Raw genomic sequence first — 16,969 nt, 5'->3', positions numbered from 1 at the left:
CGCCACAATATATGTTTGGGTTTACAAGTAACCATAGGTGGATCATGCCACCTACTGCGAGTGTCATTGGAATTAATTTGTACTATATTTTTTCTTGTACATTTATTATATAATGTTAAGAGAAATTGGAAGAAAGGTCAGCAAGTTGAGTTGAGACAAGTTGGAGGGTGGCGATGGTTAGAGAATGGAAGGCGTTGACAATGATTGATGAAAGTGTTGACGATAGTAAGAGAATGTTAATGATGTTTAACACTAGTTTTAATTGTGACTTCTATTGAAGCAATGGTTGCATGATGTTATTGTTAACGACGTATACGGTGATCGAAGGTTGAGTGACACGATCAATGACCAGAGACAAATTAAGGATATGATAATTTTTAGTGTATGTAATGTAACGGACGAAGACATCATCTTAATTGGATGACAAAAGCAGGGTTGGTGGGATCTATTACAATTAAACAGAGGTCGTGCAATGGGATACAAGAGCATATAATACTCTTTCATTTTTTAGAGCATGTAGAATTTACTTGAAAAGTTAATACATTAGTTGGTTTAATTAAAAATATTTGATAAAACTAATTAAGTAATAGTATTTATGTATATGAATCAAGATTCATTGACACTGAATATCAACGGTTGAATTATTCAATATTATAATCTTTTAAAAGTTATTCAGTAGTTAAGGATTCAAATTTAACACTTAATATTCACAAATACTAACCCTATTTATATAAATAGATTAATTTATGCATAACTATATATAACAACTACATCTTAATAAATTCACATTTAAATTTATTAATCTATCAAGTATATTTTATAAAATTTTAAAATTAAAATAACCAAGTATGCAGATATAATTTATAAGAAAATAAGGTTGTAAATTAGAGGAGAATAAAAAGCTCATTTTCAAAAAATCTGGGGCAAGTTATTTTCTAAAATCATGCATAACTTATAAGTTATACGCTACTTTTTTATTAGCTTATCAAATCACATCATAGTTTTTTTTTTCTTGCGAAACACACAATATCAAAATCAGATTTCTAAATTACAAACTAACATGTTTACTATTAATTTAATTTTGTGATTTTATTAAGGAGATTTTATTAAGGACATATTATCCTATTTTATATTTCTTGATTAAAACTTTTTTAAGAACTAACACCATTATAAATATTAAATTAATAAGATGTATTTTAGATAATAATACCATGAAAAATATAAACTGATATAAAAATTTTACAATTATATATTTGTATAAGTGTTTGAAGTACGATAATTTCATAAATCAATATAGAAAATATTTGTTTATCATTTTAATCTTTAAATTATAATTATATATTATTTATGTCAAATTTTATCAAAATAGAATGTTTATAAGATTATTATTAAAGGGTCTTATTTTCATAATTTTAAAAGTATATAATTATATATTACATTATTTTTATGTATATAAATAAAGTATCAAATAATTTTAAATAAATATCAAATTTTATTTATATAATTCATGTGATTGAAACTTTTAATTTAATAATTAGTTTTGGGATTAAATTATCCAACAAAAACTATTAAACGATACAAGAGTGATTATAACTAATACTAGTGTAATTTTATCTCTCTTTCTCTCTATACACACACAAAAAGAGATTCTACTTTATTCATAAAAATAATTTAATTTTCACTTGCTCTATTTATTTATTTATTTATAATTTAGGCTAACTTAATTCATATTTAAGCATAAAGTGAATTTTAATACAATACATTTTAAATTAATTATTTTTAAGCTAAATTAAAATTATAGTTTCTACACTTAATAACAAATTTTATTTTATTCTTTATATTGAAAATCTAATATTTTGATTCCTATATAAAAAATATTTATAAAATAGTTTTTACGGTTTGTTGTTACTCCAATATTAAATTTAATTTCTACTCTTGATAATGCTTTTACTTTTGTTTAATCATTACATGAAATAAATTTATACTTTTTTATTTTGACAAAAGAAGTTTACATTTTAATCCCTATAATAAGTAACATAATTTTAATTTAATCTCTAAAAAATATTCTAATAACATTAGGTTTTTTTACCTAAATAATGTAAATTAAAAATAATTTATTAAAATAATTTATATGTCTAGGGTAATTTGATGTCAGAAATTGAAATGTTTGAAACTAGTTTTGTATTTTTAATTAAAAAAATTAAAATATAAAAATTTAAGTTTTGTATTTTTAACCATCTAAACATAACACTAAATAAATAATTCAATTTCATAATTAACAATAACATAACAAATTGTAGTTGATAAGAAAAAATTCCGTTCGTAGAACATATATGATACGACACTCATTTCATATAAAAGAAAGAAGAAACTTAAAGGAAGAAGAGTTCTACGTTTTTTTTTAGGAAGAGAGACTCAATCTAAAATGTTCAAAAATAAAATATAAGAAAAAGGAAACATCATTACCATTCTAGTTGATAAGTCCAGAATTAGATCTTTTTTTGTGGTCCATATATTTATGTTTAGTCTTTATTTTAATTGAGTTTTACATTGATTTATATATTAAATGTACAATTTAGTATAAAGAGGCCACAAGTGAATTTTTAGAGCATTTTAGACCCAAATTGATGAAAGATTAAAGTTTCGCAACAGCCAGCACACTTAGACCCTTTCAACAAGGTCTTGCATGACTCATTTTCGGGAAGTTCAATTATAAAGATTTTTTAGGGTTTTTAAACCCTATAAAAGAGATATCTCAGGCATTTTGTTAGACACACCGTTTATATCTTGTCTTTTACTCTTTGATACACTTCTCATCTTGTTTTTTTTCTATGGGATCTTTAGTATACTTTTGGCAGAATTTAGAGTTTTGAAAGATCGTACTTGAAGATCGAGAACTATCTCACACTCTATATATATTTGTATGAATGATTGGTAATCACAAAGAAATTAAATTTAGAGTTAAATGGAAAAATAAAATAAAAGATTGAATGAGAAAATTCATATATCTAGGTTCTTTTCCTATAAGTTCAACCAAGATGTGTATTGTTTTATTTACTTTTATTTATAATTAATTTTATAATTAAATTTTAGTTCTTATTAAATTTCACATCTTTTAGACTCAAACGATTGAATTAAAAAATTCTTAGTAATTGATGATCAATTCTTATGGAACGATATTTTAAAAACTTATTTTAGAATATTTTATTACTTCTCGACGGGTATATTTACCCAACGAATACTACTCAATGCATTTTTTTTATGTTTTTTATTTTTTATTTTCTGTTATAGATTCAAGAGGGTGAATTATTATTGTATTTTTCGTTGTTATAGCATGTTTGTGTGAGAATGGTGTGTAAGCAGCTATAGTTCAATTAAAAAAAAGAAGTAGGTTTAAGTATACATATACCATAAGTTTCACTTTTTTCAGCTTGTGTCATCACTACACATGACTTATAATTTGATAAATCCATAAATTTTGTATGAAATTTATTTTAATAAAATAATTAATAAATTATTTATACTTAATCACATGATGGTTTGTTCATAATTTTCTCCAATATTTACTAGTGGCACCTACAAAACATTTGTGGACTTATAATAGTATTAAACTCAACATACCACTTGAACCTCAAAATCATTTATTATACAACTCACATCTTCATAGCCACATGCTTTCAAGCTATATGTTTTTTAGTGTGACGATCAATTAAAAATCTTACTTTTAAGCTTAAAACAATTTAATTTAAAAAGTTTAAACTTTACATAAATCCTTTTTTTCAACACAGTAAAACTAATAATATTAAGTCTTATTAAAATAACTTTATTGTTATTTTTAAAAATCACTTTTTTTTTCAAATATCTTTTCGTTTGAATACATAAAAATAACGATTTTACTCTTTTTTTAGACACCTTAACATTTCAAAATTTTACTTATTAGATTACATTTAACTAAAATTTTTACCAATCATTTAATTAATATATTTATAAAAATTTACTTCTTTCAATACATTAACAACAATGAACAATTATCACAATATTAAAACTTTATAATTGAATCATGCTAATATTTTTTTATATTGCTAATACTATTAATAATAAACTTTTAAATAAATTTCCTAGAACATCGTAAAATTTATCATTTTGCAATGGATAATTAACGTTTACAAAAATTATTATTTTGATGAATATAATCTATTTTGATGTTTAATTATAATATTAATTATAAAAGAAAAGTGTCTAAGAGTGTTTAAATTATATATTTTTTAATTTTATCTCATTTTAAAAATACTTGTACGATATATAAGAAAATTGTTGATATATATTAAAGTTTTTGGTTACTCCTCTCTTACTTTATTTATCTTTCTCCCTAGATATATATATGACGAAGTCAACATATACAATCAGCAATAAAATATTAATTTTAAATTTTTATCTTAAATACTTAAAATAAAAATTCATGGAGTTAAAACGGTGATAATTAAGGGTAATATAAGTTATTTTTTAATTTAATAAAATTAAACTTAAATTTTAAATTTTAATGTGAATACCGAACGTGCTAATAAAATTAAAACACACAATTCCTGTTATAAGTCTCACGTGCCAAACAAATATTACGTTAATAATATGGTGATAATAGTCATTAAAATTGCCACTTTTTTATAAGAGGAGAGGATGTTTCATTACTTTTATAATAATATATGAATTGGCACGTGTCCTTGGACTCACGTCAAACAGAATCAACTAAGGCTGTTACTTACCTTCCGTTCTCTTCTTTTTCGCTCAGAGAATCTACAAAATAGTAGCATGCGAATTAAAAAGAACTCTCCACTCTCAATGCTTGTGGTAACATACATGAATGTCCATGTTAATATTAAACTATAAATGTTATGTTCTAAACTTTGTCTGCGAATCGTAAATGTGAACTCATCATTCATCAACTTGATTAAAACCTTAAAATGGTATCAAACGTAAAATCATATTATTTTGTGGTTTACTTTTTGTGACACCTATAACTGCATTTTCTGATTTAAGCTTTCTCCCATATATGACTAACACGCGGCTAGAATATATTTCTATGTTCTAGAAGGTCTCATGCATGGTATTTATTCCAAGCAACGTGCGTGAGTTTAGAAAGAACTTGTGAGCTGGCATTTTGAGAATAAAGTTTCTTCAATTTAGTTATGCACCCAAATAATTTCATTCAAGAAAAAATCTTAAATAGGAAAAGTCTACTATAAAAATTCACGTTTTAATCATGTTAAAGACTTTAAATCATATATATATTTCTTAAATAATCTTTATAAATTAATTATTATTTTGAGCATTTTTAATAATCGTCTCTGGATTGCTTCTCCACTTTTCTTTTCCTATGAAATTATTCCCATCTCAGTTATTATGGCCATACAACGAGAAAGATATATCTTTGTTGCATCATCATTAGTTAACCCAAAAACTGATTCGGTGGGCCTACAAATGGTATATGTTTGGTTAGATCAATTTTCATACAAACTCTTCTTATCGTTTGATTTTAGTTTTACTTAAATCTCAAAACTTATTAAAGCAAGTTTATTTTATTTATTTATTTGAATCTCATGTGTCGTGTTTAAGCTCCACAATGATTATTTTTCATTGATATTTTTAATTTAAGTCATGAAAAAAAAACAAAACAGATTAATAAATAAGCAATATTTTAACTTAAGCCAAATTAAATTTTAATATAATTTTTTAAAAATAAAATATAATCTAGTGTATACTTGAAATATATCACACTCGAGTAAAAAAAAATCAATTAATATATTAAAAATAAAAAATAATTGTTTTAGTAAATTACTAAAGTTCATAAAATTACCAACTAAATAACATTTTCTAACCCCTAATGAGCTCTAAATAAAACTCTGAAGAAGGGCTTAAGTTGAAAGACTTACATATTCTAAACAAGGTTTATCTAATAAAACTTTGGTGAAGGATTTTAACATTCCCTTTGGCCTTATGGGTCAGGTCCTCTATACCAAGTATAAATTTAAAATTGGTCAACATCATATAATTAAGAATGGTTTAAAAGACTCTTTTTTGTGGAACAATTTAGTTTTTGTCTGGGAGACCTTTTCCCAAGAGCTTGGTTGGCATATTGAGGATGGAACGACTACTAAATTTTGGTCTAATAATTGGTATAATGAGATTGGTGTTCTGTCTAATTATAGCCTAGTCCCTATAACTGCTATGGATCAAAGAGCTCCTGTTACTTTGTTTTCTAAAGATGGAGATTAGGATTGGGCGAGCCTTACTAAAATTCTTCTTGAGCAGGTTTGTGAAGCAGTGGCAAACATTAAGCCTCCTGTAATCTCTAATGGACTTGATTCAATATTGTGGAATTTAACAAATAATGGTATATTTTTTTCTAAAATCTGCCTATTTGTTGTTATCTATTTCTGCTGGTTACCAAAATTTGTTTAATGTTATTTGGAAATCAGAAGATCTGCCCAAAATTAGACTTTTTCTATGAAAACTTGCTCACTATAAACTTCTTACCAATTTGGAAAGTTGTCATTGAGGTATGTCTTCTTCTTCACTCTCTGTGCTAGAGGTAATGAGGATGAGGAATCTGTCATGTATGTGGTAAGAGATTGCTTTTATGCTAAAGATGTTTGAAAATTTTTTGTCTTTATGATCAACGGGTTGATTTTTTTAGTAGAGGAATCTATTACTAGATAGTACTTAATCTGTCTAATAAAAAGTTTAGTCCGTTCTATAAGTGAGAAAGTTTATTTGGCATTATTATTTGGCACTTGTAGAAAGAAAGGAATAACTTTATTTTTAATAGTTATTCTATCCAGCCACAGATTCTTATTCAAACATTTTTGCTGATTTTTAGGCTTTTGTTGGCAACCAGAGTAACCTAGCTGGTACCTTTTTAAGCAGGTCACTCATCAACCTAGAGTAAAATGGTCTCCTCCCCTACTCATCAATGGAAGCTTAATGTTGATAGTGCTGTTTCCAAGATTAATAGAGCTGCTGCTTGTGGAGACGTAATAAGAGATGATAAAAAAAAAAAAGGTTCACAAAATTACTACCAAACAAGTGATCAACTTGTTATTTAGAGTTAGTTTTAGTTTAACCTATAATTTTAAGTTCAAATATCAGTAAATATAATTATTTTAAATATTTAGAAGAATCTCATTTTTAATAATTTATTAAATTTAAATTAAATATAACAACGACATATATTATCAATTACCGTAAGAAAGTTTAGGCTTTAGGTCTTACAGCAGCATCACCATCATATTTGTTCTTTTCTCCAAAAATAAATTTTCATTTTAATTATTTTCAAAAATTAACAAAAGAATAAGTTGATAATTTTTATATAATTATGTAGAATTAGACATTGCATAATAACAAAAAAACTTTCTAGCAGTCTAAACTTTCATACGTCCATTTAGAGTGTACAATTATGACTTATTTGAGCAAAAGTAATTTTATAAAACAAAATTTAAAAGGTGTGCCTAATCATAAAAAAAATAATTAATATTATTATGATAAAATAGTTTAATATTAATAATTTCTGTTTCTGTATAGTTGATTTCAGATTTTGGAATTTCGTTTTCATCGATTGATTAATTAATTGTATTTTATAACATTTGGATTGATGTTTATAAAAAATATTACAATATTTAATAATACATAAATTCAAAATAATTTTTTAATTTAAAAATATAAGACCTTAATTATATCATCACTGCACACACAGACTCTCGCACGAGGTACGGATTATATCTTATATGAATTGCACATATGTCTCTATGTCTCATATAAAATACACGAACATATAACATAATATTCAACCATAAATACTAAGTAACGTCTTAAACTTCGTTTAGGAATTATAGATAAGAAGTCAAGATAATAAAATCATTTTTGAAAGTGGCTTGTAGTAAAATTTTTAGGAAGATCAATTGTATATATGAATTGAATTAATGAAATTTTAACATGTATTATTAATTTTATTTAGAGTTATAATGAGTTAGAGTATCTTTTGTATTCTAAATTTATCTTTAATAAAATATTGATGTTTAATAAAATAATAATAATAATAATAATAAAATTTTCAAAAATGGTATCAATACTGTAATTAATCATATTTTTAATTGTGTACTCTTTTTTACCAGTACATGGCTAGAATCCATTCTCTAGATAGCCTCATGATATTTATCGCAACCAAAACGAGTGAGGAATTTGAAAAGAATTTGGCCGTAAAATAAAAGAGAAAGAAAAGAATTTACAAACTAAACATAGAGAATAAAGTAACTTCAGTTTTTTAATTATGCGCCATATAATTGTACTTCTCCATTCAAGAAAACTTCTTAAATAAGGAGAGTTTGCTATAAAAAATTTCATGTGTTAATTATGTTAAAACTTAAAAAATTTAAAAAACTATCCGTCCTAAAAGACACTATGGATTATTCTGAGCATTTTTAATAGTCATTCCTTAAGAATCGCTTATTTACTATACGCTTTTCCAAAATAAAATAAAATCATGTCAATCATTGGCCATACAACTTGAAAGAACCATGAATCTAAATTTTTGGACGAATCTACTGTATACTTTGTTGACAATATCAAAAGCTAGGGAATTAGATACAACTTTTGAAAGTTGAGAATAAAGAACAGCATACACATATCTATTTGCCTACACATATATATCCCAGGCACCTACCCATTTCAATCTTGTGTTTGTGCCATTACCTGTGAGTTTACCCAACAGAGAGAGCAATGTCAACATACCCCAATGATCATCTTGACTTCAACAAGAAGGTTGTTTATGAGAAAGAAGAGATTGAGGGACCCCACCTCCACCACCTCCACCACCTCTTTCACAAGCATCACCACCCAGAGACTCGTGAAAGTGTTAAAGTTGTAGAGTATGAGCAAATACCTGAGAGTCATGTTGGTGAAGTTGTCTACCAAGAGGAGGTGGATGTTGAAACCAATCAATACTACCCAAGGAACAGGCCAGGGTGCCCTTGAATTGCATAAATGGAACATCTACAAGGGCTGGACTTGTTATCATGTGCCTATTTTGCTAGCCTCGCTATCTATTAATCTATCAAATAACCATGCACGTACTGTGCTTGTATTAAATAAGTTCCAGCTTGGCTAGCCATTATGTTATAAATCATATATCATTTACTACTAAAACTACGTTAATATATATAATGCGTGTGTATAAAATAGCATGTTGTACATTATTGTTTATTCAAACTTTGAGTTTATTAAAAATCACCATATGTATGGCTTTAATTATGAGTATTATAGAATACAATTATTTTTAATGATATGGTGATCGATTATCAGATGAAATTTTTGTATCTCAATTAAATTATATTACTTTACCTGTTGTGTGGCGCAGAGGATCTTGATCCTCGTGGATCCTACAAATTAAATATAATAGAAATTCAAGTAGTGTCACCTAAACTCTTCTCCCCGCATGAAATTGCAATGAATTTTCAAAACTTGAAGTTTGGAAACTTGCAAATATTTAGTAGTCCTACTAGTTAAAAACACATCTCAATGAAAACTAGAAACAGATTTCTAAAAACTTGTCATTCAAATTTTGAATAACATCCTGAATGCAAGAGTATTAGAGTATTATAAAAGTTAAATTTGAGATTAAGAATTTGAATGAAAGTTATTTCTTCCCATGATAACTAAAGATAAGAACAATCCTAAAGACGTACAAATCGAATCGACATAATTAAAGGTAGACTTAAACAAAATAATTGATGTAGAAGTGACTTTAGTTACCTTAAAAAGCAGCCTTGCCACATATATACCCATCAATATCAAAATTTCATATCTACGGAGACAAATGAGAGCGATAGAGGGTGGAGAGAACAAAGGTGAATGAGGGGAACCGCACAGTGATAGGGACTCAGGACTAAGAAACAGGGTTAGCAATGAGGTGAGTTGTTTCCAAATTATTTGAGGATAATTCGTTAAATGGTGGATTAAGGTTATTTATTTAGTTAATTAAATAAATTTAAATTTAATTTTAATTATTTAAATAAAATAAATTCAAATTTTGTAAGCTTAACATTAATAATTTGTAAATAGTTTATATATATTTTTATTATATTTACTTAAAATTTATAACTTTGATTCTTATAATCTTTTATGCACACATAATTTACTTAATTTTAATTTTTAAGAGTTATAATGTAAATAAATTATCACAATTTTTTAAAAATAAATATACCATTTTCACAATAAAAACTTTATTTTTGACTTTAGAACATGTTCTTATGATAAAATTATATCTTATTACTATTGTATTTTACTTTTTATCGTAAAAATATATTAAATACTAAATTTTAAAATATTTTTTTGAATAAATAAATTAACGAGTTAAGTTTAAATTTAAAAAAAAAATTCATAACTCAAGCTTAAACTCTTCATACTCAATTAAACTTGACTTATTTATTCTTTATTAAGGACCAGAAGAATAGCCCATCTTGTACTTCTAATTCATCTAATTATAAATTCCAAACCTTTTATTTCTACAAATTTGTTACAAAATTGAAGTTTGACACACCATATCAAATTAAAATTTAATTCACATAATTTAGTTTTACCACTAATTATTCAATTTCGTATGTCTCATTTTCTTCAATCTATTCTTATATAGTAAAATCAAATATTCATTTTTTAATAACGAGTACATCTCTTACTATTCTATTCTTCTTTACATGTTTGAGAATCTAAATATATTTCCATTCTATATTTTTTAAATCTATATTGTAAAATGTTGTCTCAATTTGAAAATACTTATATATGAGAAATTTATTAGTATATATTAAAAAAAAAAAATCTGGTCCTCCCTTGTTGGAATATATATGACAAGGCAATATGAAGCAATATAAATATAAATATATATATATATATATATATATATATATACACACACACAATAAATAAAAATAACTTAGCTATTTTTAAACCTTAAATTTAAATTTTAATGTACATATCAACCTTGATAATGTATTTCGAATATATCATTTCTATTATAAATATCATGTTCTAAGTAACAATACGTGAATAATATGGTGATGATAGTCAATGGAATTATCATTTTTTTTTATAATTGCATCATGTAAGAGAATAAGATATTTCATTAATTTTCATAATAACACACGGTTTAAGTAATAAAGGTCTCTATGCCTCATGTAAAATACATAAATATGCAACATAGTATTGAACTATAAAATGTTAAGTGACGTCTTAAACTTTGTCTGGGAATCATAGATGTGAACTCAACTTCATGAACTCTTTGTAAAGGTATCAATCGTACGCGGAGTCATATTTTTGGTGGTGAAATCTGGCGTTCATGACTACATTTCCTGACGCGTAGCTAGAATTTTATACTCTAGAAGGCTTTATGATATTTGTTTTTTCATGTAAGAAGGCATCGTGTAATTATCCAATATGCACGACGAATTTGAAAAGAATTTGTAAACTGAACTTTAGAGAATAAAGTAATTATATTGAGTTATGCACATATTCTCAAGTTTTAATTGTGTTAAAAACTTAAAAATATATTTATCACTAAAAATTCTTAATATATCAATTATTATTTTGTGCATTTTTAATAGTCGTTCCTCAAGAATCACCTCTTCATTATATTTTATTGGGAAAAACAACCATATAATATTTTGATTTGTCAAAATCAAAGTTGGGGAATTAGATTCAACTCTTATCTATTTGCCTATATATATGTATCTCACCTACCAATTTCAGTTGTGCTTGTGCCATTACCTGTGAGTTTATCCAACACAAAGAGCAATGTCGACATACCCTTACGACCCCAACATTTCAGAAGTTCGAAGGGAGAGTATTGAATACTCCAATGCTCAACTTGAGGAACCCCACCACCACCACCACCTTCACAAGCATCACCACCCAGAGACTCGTGAAAGGGTTGAAGTTGTAGAGTATGATCAAGCACCTGAGAATCGTTTTGGTGTTGTCTACAAAGAGGACATGGATGTTGAAACCAATCAATACTACACTCGAAGGAACAGGCCAGGGTGGCCTTGAATTGCATAAATTGGACTTGTTATCATGTGGCTATTTTGCTAGGCAGGCTACCTAGTATATTAATAACCAGTGTGCTTGTATTAAATAAATTCCTGCTTAGCTAACCATATATTATGTTATAAAATCAGATATCATTTGTTAATAAAACTATGTTGGTATATTTTTAGTGTGCATATGTGTGTGTAAAATAGCATGTGATAGTTTATTGTTTATTCCAACTTTACTTCTTGTGTGTAACTTAGGATCATATATATTCACCCTAACCGTTCACGGATAATTAATTACGCCATAATATAATATTATAATTATTAATAATAAAATAAAAAATAATTTTGTTAAACTTCTAGGCTTAAAAAAATACATAGTCTTTAAAAATATACTTTTTTAAAAAAGAAATTAGTCCTTATAATTTTTTTTTGGTTGAATTTAGTTTTATAATTTAATTTTATAAATAGAATCGTCAAGTGATAACTAAATAAATTGTGTTTTACGTTATATCAAGGTTCATTCAATGGTGAAGGTGACGAGCGAGGAGCATAAAGAAACTAAAGATGATCAAAGAGAAATAAAGAAAGATACTAGATGAAATATTATTCATTGATCGTAAAGGAAAAAATACAAAATTATATATAACCTTAAGAAAATAATAGAACAGAAAAAAAAAAAAAAACTAATGTACACAAGCTAACAGCTAAACAGATTTAAAACTAACAGCTAACAAATAAGAAACTAATTAACAACTTAAATAAAAATAAAAAATAATAAAAATACAATGGTATATTGTAATAGCCCCTCTCAAGTTGGACGACAAATGTTTTTGAGAGCCAACTTGCTTGTTTGATCTTCAAACTTATGTCTTGGGAGAGCTTTTGTAAATATATCTACTATTTGTTGATGTATCTTTACATGGATAAGTCTTATGAAACCGGATTTAACGTGTTCTCTAACAAAATGGACATCAATGTCGATGTGTTTTGATCTTTGATGAGAAATAGGGTTAGTTGACAAATATATGACTGAAATATTGTCAGATAACACCATTACCATTTGAGGTTGATTCTGGAAGAATCTAAGAAGCTATTTAAGCCATAATAATTCTAAAGTGATAGAAGCAATTGCTCTATACTCAGCTTCTACTGAAAATCTAGATATAGTAGCTTGCCATTCTAATTTTTATGTTAGAATGTCTGCATCTACATATTCACTCAGATTTAACTTAGATTGCGAAGAGAAAAAAATACCTTGCCCAGGAGTTGCCTTTAAGTATCTCAAAACATGATGGACAACTTGAAGGTGTGGTGTCCAGGGTTGGCTCATGAATTGACTCAGCTTATTTACTGCAAAACAAACATCAAGTCTAGATATGCTTATGTACATGAGTCTTTCGAGCAACCTTCTATAAGCAGAAGGGTCTTGAAGTGGGTCACCATCAGTTGGGTTGAAATGCTGATTTGGATCTATTGGAACAACAAGTTTTGCATTGCTGAAACCTGTGTCTTCTAAGAGTTGAAGAGTATACTTCCTCTGGCATAAGTGAATGCCTTGATTTGACTTAGCAATTTCCAATTCAAGGAAGTATTTGAGATCTCCTACAATGTAAAGTTTAAATAAATTTTGAAGTAGGGTTTGACACTTGTGCAAAGAATCTGTATTTGTCCTGTAGTATGATGTCATCTACATATACTAGCAGGTAAACTATGTTGTTTCCACTACCAAAACTGAAGAGAGAGTAATCACTTATGCACTAAATAAAGCCATGAGATTTCAAGGATGTAAAGAATCTCTTAAACCACTGTCTTGAGGCTTGCTTTAGACCATATAAGGACTTATTCAGCTTGCACACAAGATTACCTTGATCCTGTTGATTTATTTTGTAACCTTATGGTATCATCATATAAACCTTTTCACTCAGATATCCATTCAAGAAATCATTTTGGACATCCACTTGAATGAAAGACCATTTCTTAATGGCTATTAACGATAAAAAGACTCTAACAATAGTTATAGTGGCCACAGGTGAGAAAGTGTCTTTTGGCTAGAGTGCCATCAACATTGTATTTTACCTTATAGATCCATTTACAACTTATAACCTTTTTTCCTTTCGGTAATGGTACAATATCCCATGTGTTGTTGACATTCATAGCTTCTAATTTCGTTGCCATCACTTCTCTCCATTCAGGGAATCTAACAGCCTAATAGTAGTAAGTTGGCTTATAGACATTGCTGATTTGCATAGTGAAATCTTTGTGTTAAGTTGACAAGGTGTCATAGGAAATGAAGTTTTGTATGGAGTGTGAGGACTTGAGGTTGGGAATGGAGACTTGGTAATCATTAAGATATGATGAAAGGTTGGTTTGTCTGGATGATCTTCTTGTAGTATTATGTGTCTATGGAGTTGGATTCGAAGTGTGGGCAGTTTGCTCAGTTTCATCTGGAAACTGTGTAGAAGCATCTTGATTTACATTGAAGTTTTGCTCATGAATTTCCTGCTTAGTAGGGTGATCTGCTACTAGTTTAGGAATGGCAGTGTGGCTAAAAAAATCTTGATTCTGATTGAGGGTTGATGGAGATGTATTCTGTTGAAGGACAAAAGGCATGATTTCTTTGTGGAAGAAAACATTCCGAGAAACTATAATCTTTTTAGTTTCAAGGGTGTAAATTTTTTATCCTTTTACTTTTGGAGGATAACCAATGAACACAATGGCTTTTGCTTTTGGATTGAACTTATGCCTTTCATGCTTCTGTGTGTTGGCATAACATAAAGAACCAAAGACTTTGAAATTGTTGTAGTTAGGTTGTTTGTTATAAAGGAATTGATAAGGGTTGTGCTTCTATAGAACAGGTGTAGAGATTCTATTTATGATGTATGTAGCAGTCAAAATACAATTTCCCTAAAACTCTATTGGAACTTTAGACTGAAACATCATGAATCTTGCCACATTTAAAATATGTTGATGTTTCCTTTCAGCTCTTGAATTTTGTTCTGGTGTGTAGGGACATGAAAACTGATGCAATGTTCCTTCATTAACTAAAAAATTAGTTAATAAAAATTCCTTAGTATTATCACTTCTCAAACATTTTATAGATTTATCAAACTAAGTTTTAACAAGTTTGAAAAATTTTTATATACAAACAGAAGTTTGATCTTTGGATTCCAAAAGAAAAATCCATGTAAATATGTTGTGATCATCAACAAGAGTGAGAAAGAACCTCTAATTGTCATGAGTGGTAGTATGAAAAAGTCCCCAAATATCACAATGAACTAAGTCAAAACAATTATCAGACAAGTTGTTATTGCTATGAAAAGGAAGACATTTTTGTTTAGCTAAAGGACATATACAACAATCTTTGCATGAAAAATTACTAGGCAAGTGCAAACTCTTATTAGCATAAATCATTCTAAGTACATCATTAGATAAATGGCCGAATCTGTAGTGCCATTTGGTTACAATAGTAGTCGTATCATTATTATTACTAACAGTTGCAACAGTAGGATATCAAGAAGGCAAGAAAAAACTAGAAGACTTATTGGTTAGACTTTTAAGAATGTTGAGGCCATTTAGGATGCTACCTTTGCCAATCACCCTTGAATTTTGGTGATCCTGTATGGTAAAAGAAGAATGATAAAAAAAGAATCATCTTCCTAGTAAACTGAGTTAGGGAATTTACAAATATAAAATTTACTTTAAAGTCAAGTATAAACAAGACTTTGTAAAGAATGACATTGTTACTCAATTTAACAGTGTCAATGGCTTTTACTTCAACAACACTTCTAGTGGGAAAGTTGATAGACGATTGTTGAGTCGCTATCAAAACAATTAAGTTTTTTAAAGATTTTGTAGTATAGAGTCAAACCTAGGTTGATTCATGGAGACACATTCTCAGTCAGATTCAATTTTAGGTTTTCTTTTAAAAAATGCAAATAAGGATTTTGGTGTTTTGAAAATTGCAATTAATCAAATTAAATTACAAACAGAATTAAAGTGAGTAAAAAAAATAAATTAAAAAACATCAATTCACAGAATACTAATTGTGTGTAACTCTGACTATCACAGTATCTAAAGATTTAAATTCACATTTGAACAATCACCAAATTCAATTATTAATTCAATCGAACAACCTAATTAAATAGAGTTACGAATTAAATCAAATAATCATTTAGCCTAATTTGTATTAATTAGCAAATTAGAGCATTAATCGAGTCCTAATTTGAAATCTAACAACAAAAAAGTCAATAACGATCGCAATAAACAATTCTGAGATTAGAGAGAAAAAGAAAACAAACTCGGAGCAATTAGTACATAACTTAAGTCAGAATTACAATGTTTGGATTCTACAGATTGAACGAGAGGTTTAGTCTTCTATCAAAACGCTTAACCCACGCAAGAATGAGATAAGTACAAGAGAGTTCGAGAAAAAGTAAAAATAAGGATTCTTATTTCGGCCAAATCTCAAAAGCTCAAAGTGTCTAATCATCTCCTCTAATTCAAAACCTTATTAATCTATTTATAGGTTCTGATTAGGGTAAATTAAGTGGCCAAAATGTGGGCTTCAATAATATCTAAAAGCCCAAATACAATTATTAAATAACAAGGGTCTAAATGCAATCCCGCAACAATATTCAGCAAATCTATCTCAACTTAAAAAAATCATAAAAAATAAAAAAACAATTCCAAATCCAACGATCCATATATGCATTTTGAAGCCCTGGTGTGTAAAATCTAATGCAACTGAAATCAGGCAAAAATGATATCTATAAAAAAAAAGATGGTCAAAAGAGTAGTTAGAGGTCAAAATAATCGAAAATACAAAATTAAAGCATTTATTTGTAATAGGCTCAATTTATTCAAATAAGTAGAAAATGGTAAAAACTATAAAA

The 16,969-nt window shown here is 27.3% G+C and overlaps 1 protein-coding gene across 1 annotated transcript; it reads left to right on the top strand.

Moving 5' to 3' along the window:
* Positions 1–11,800: 11,800 nt before the first annotated feature.
* LOC113853096 lies at positions 11,801–12,201 on the top strand. Its single transcript, XM_027483548.1, has one exon. The coding sequence runs from the start codon at positions 11,836–11,838 to the stop codon at positions 12,088–12,090; it is 255 nt and encodes an 84-aa protein (XP_027339349.1). The 5' UTR covers positions 11,801–11,835; the 3' UTR covers positions 12,091–12,201.
* Positions 12,202–16,969: the final 4,768 nt, after the last annotated feature.

This window comes from Abrus precatorius, unplaced genomic scaffold, assembly GCF_003935025.1.
Source record: "Abrus precatorius isolate BTA unplaced genomic scaffold, Abrus_2018 Scaffold10, whole genome shotgun sequence".
Taxonomy (NCBI): Eukaryota; Viridiplantae; Streptophyta; class Magnoliopsida; order Fabales; family Fabaceae; genus Abrus; species Abrus precatorius.
The sequence above is the reverse complement of the archived record's forward strand: the minus strand, read 5'-3'. Positions and strand labels throughout refer to the sequence as shown.

Coding starts and splice junctions, on each gene's coding strand:
- LOC113853096 (XM_027483548.1), top strand. CDS start 11,836: ATGTCGACATACCCTTACGACCCCAACATTTCAGAAGTTCGAAGGGAG.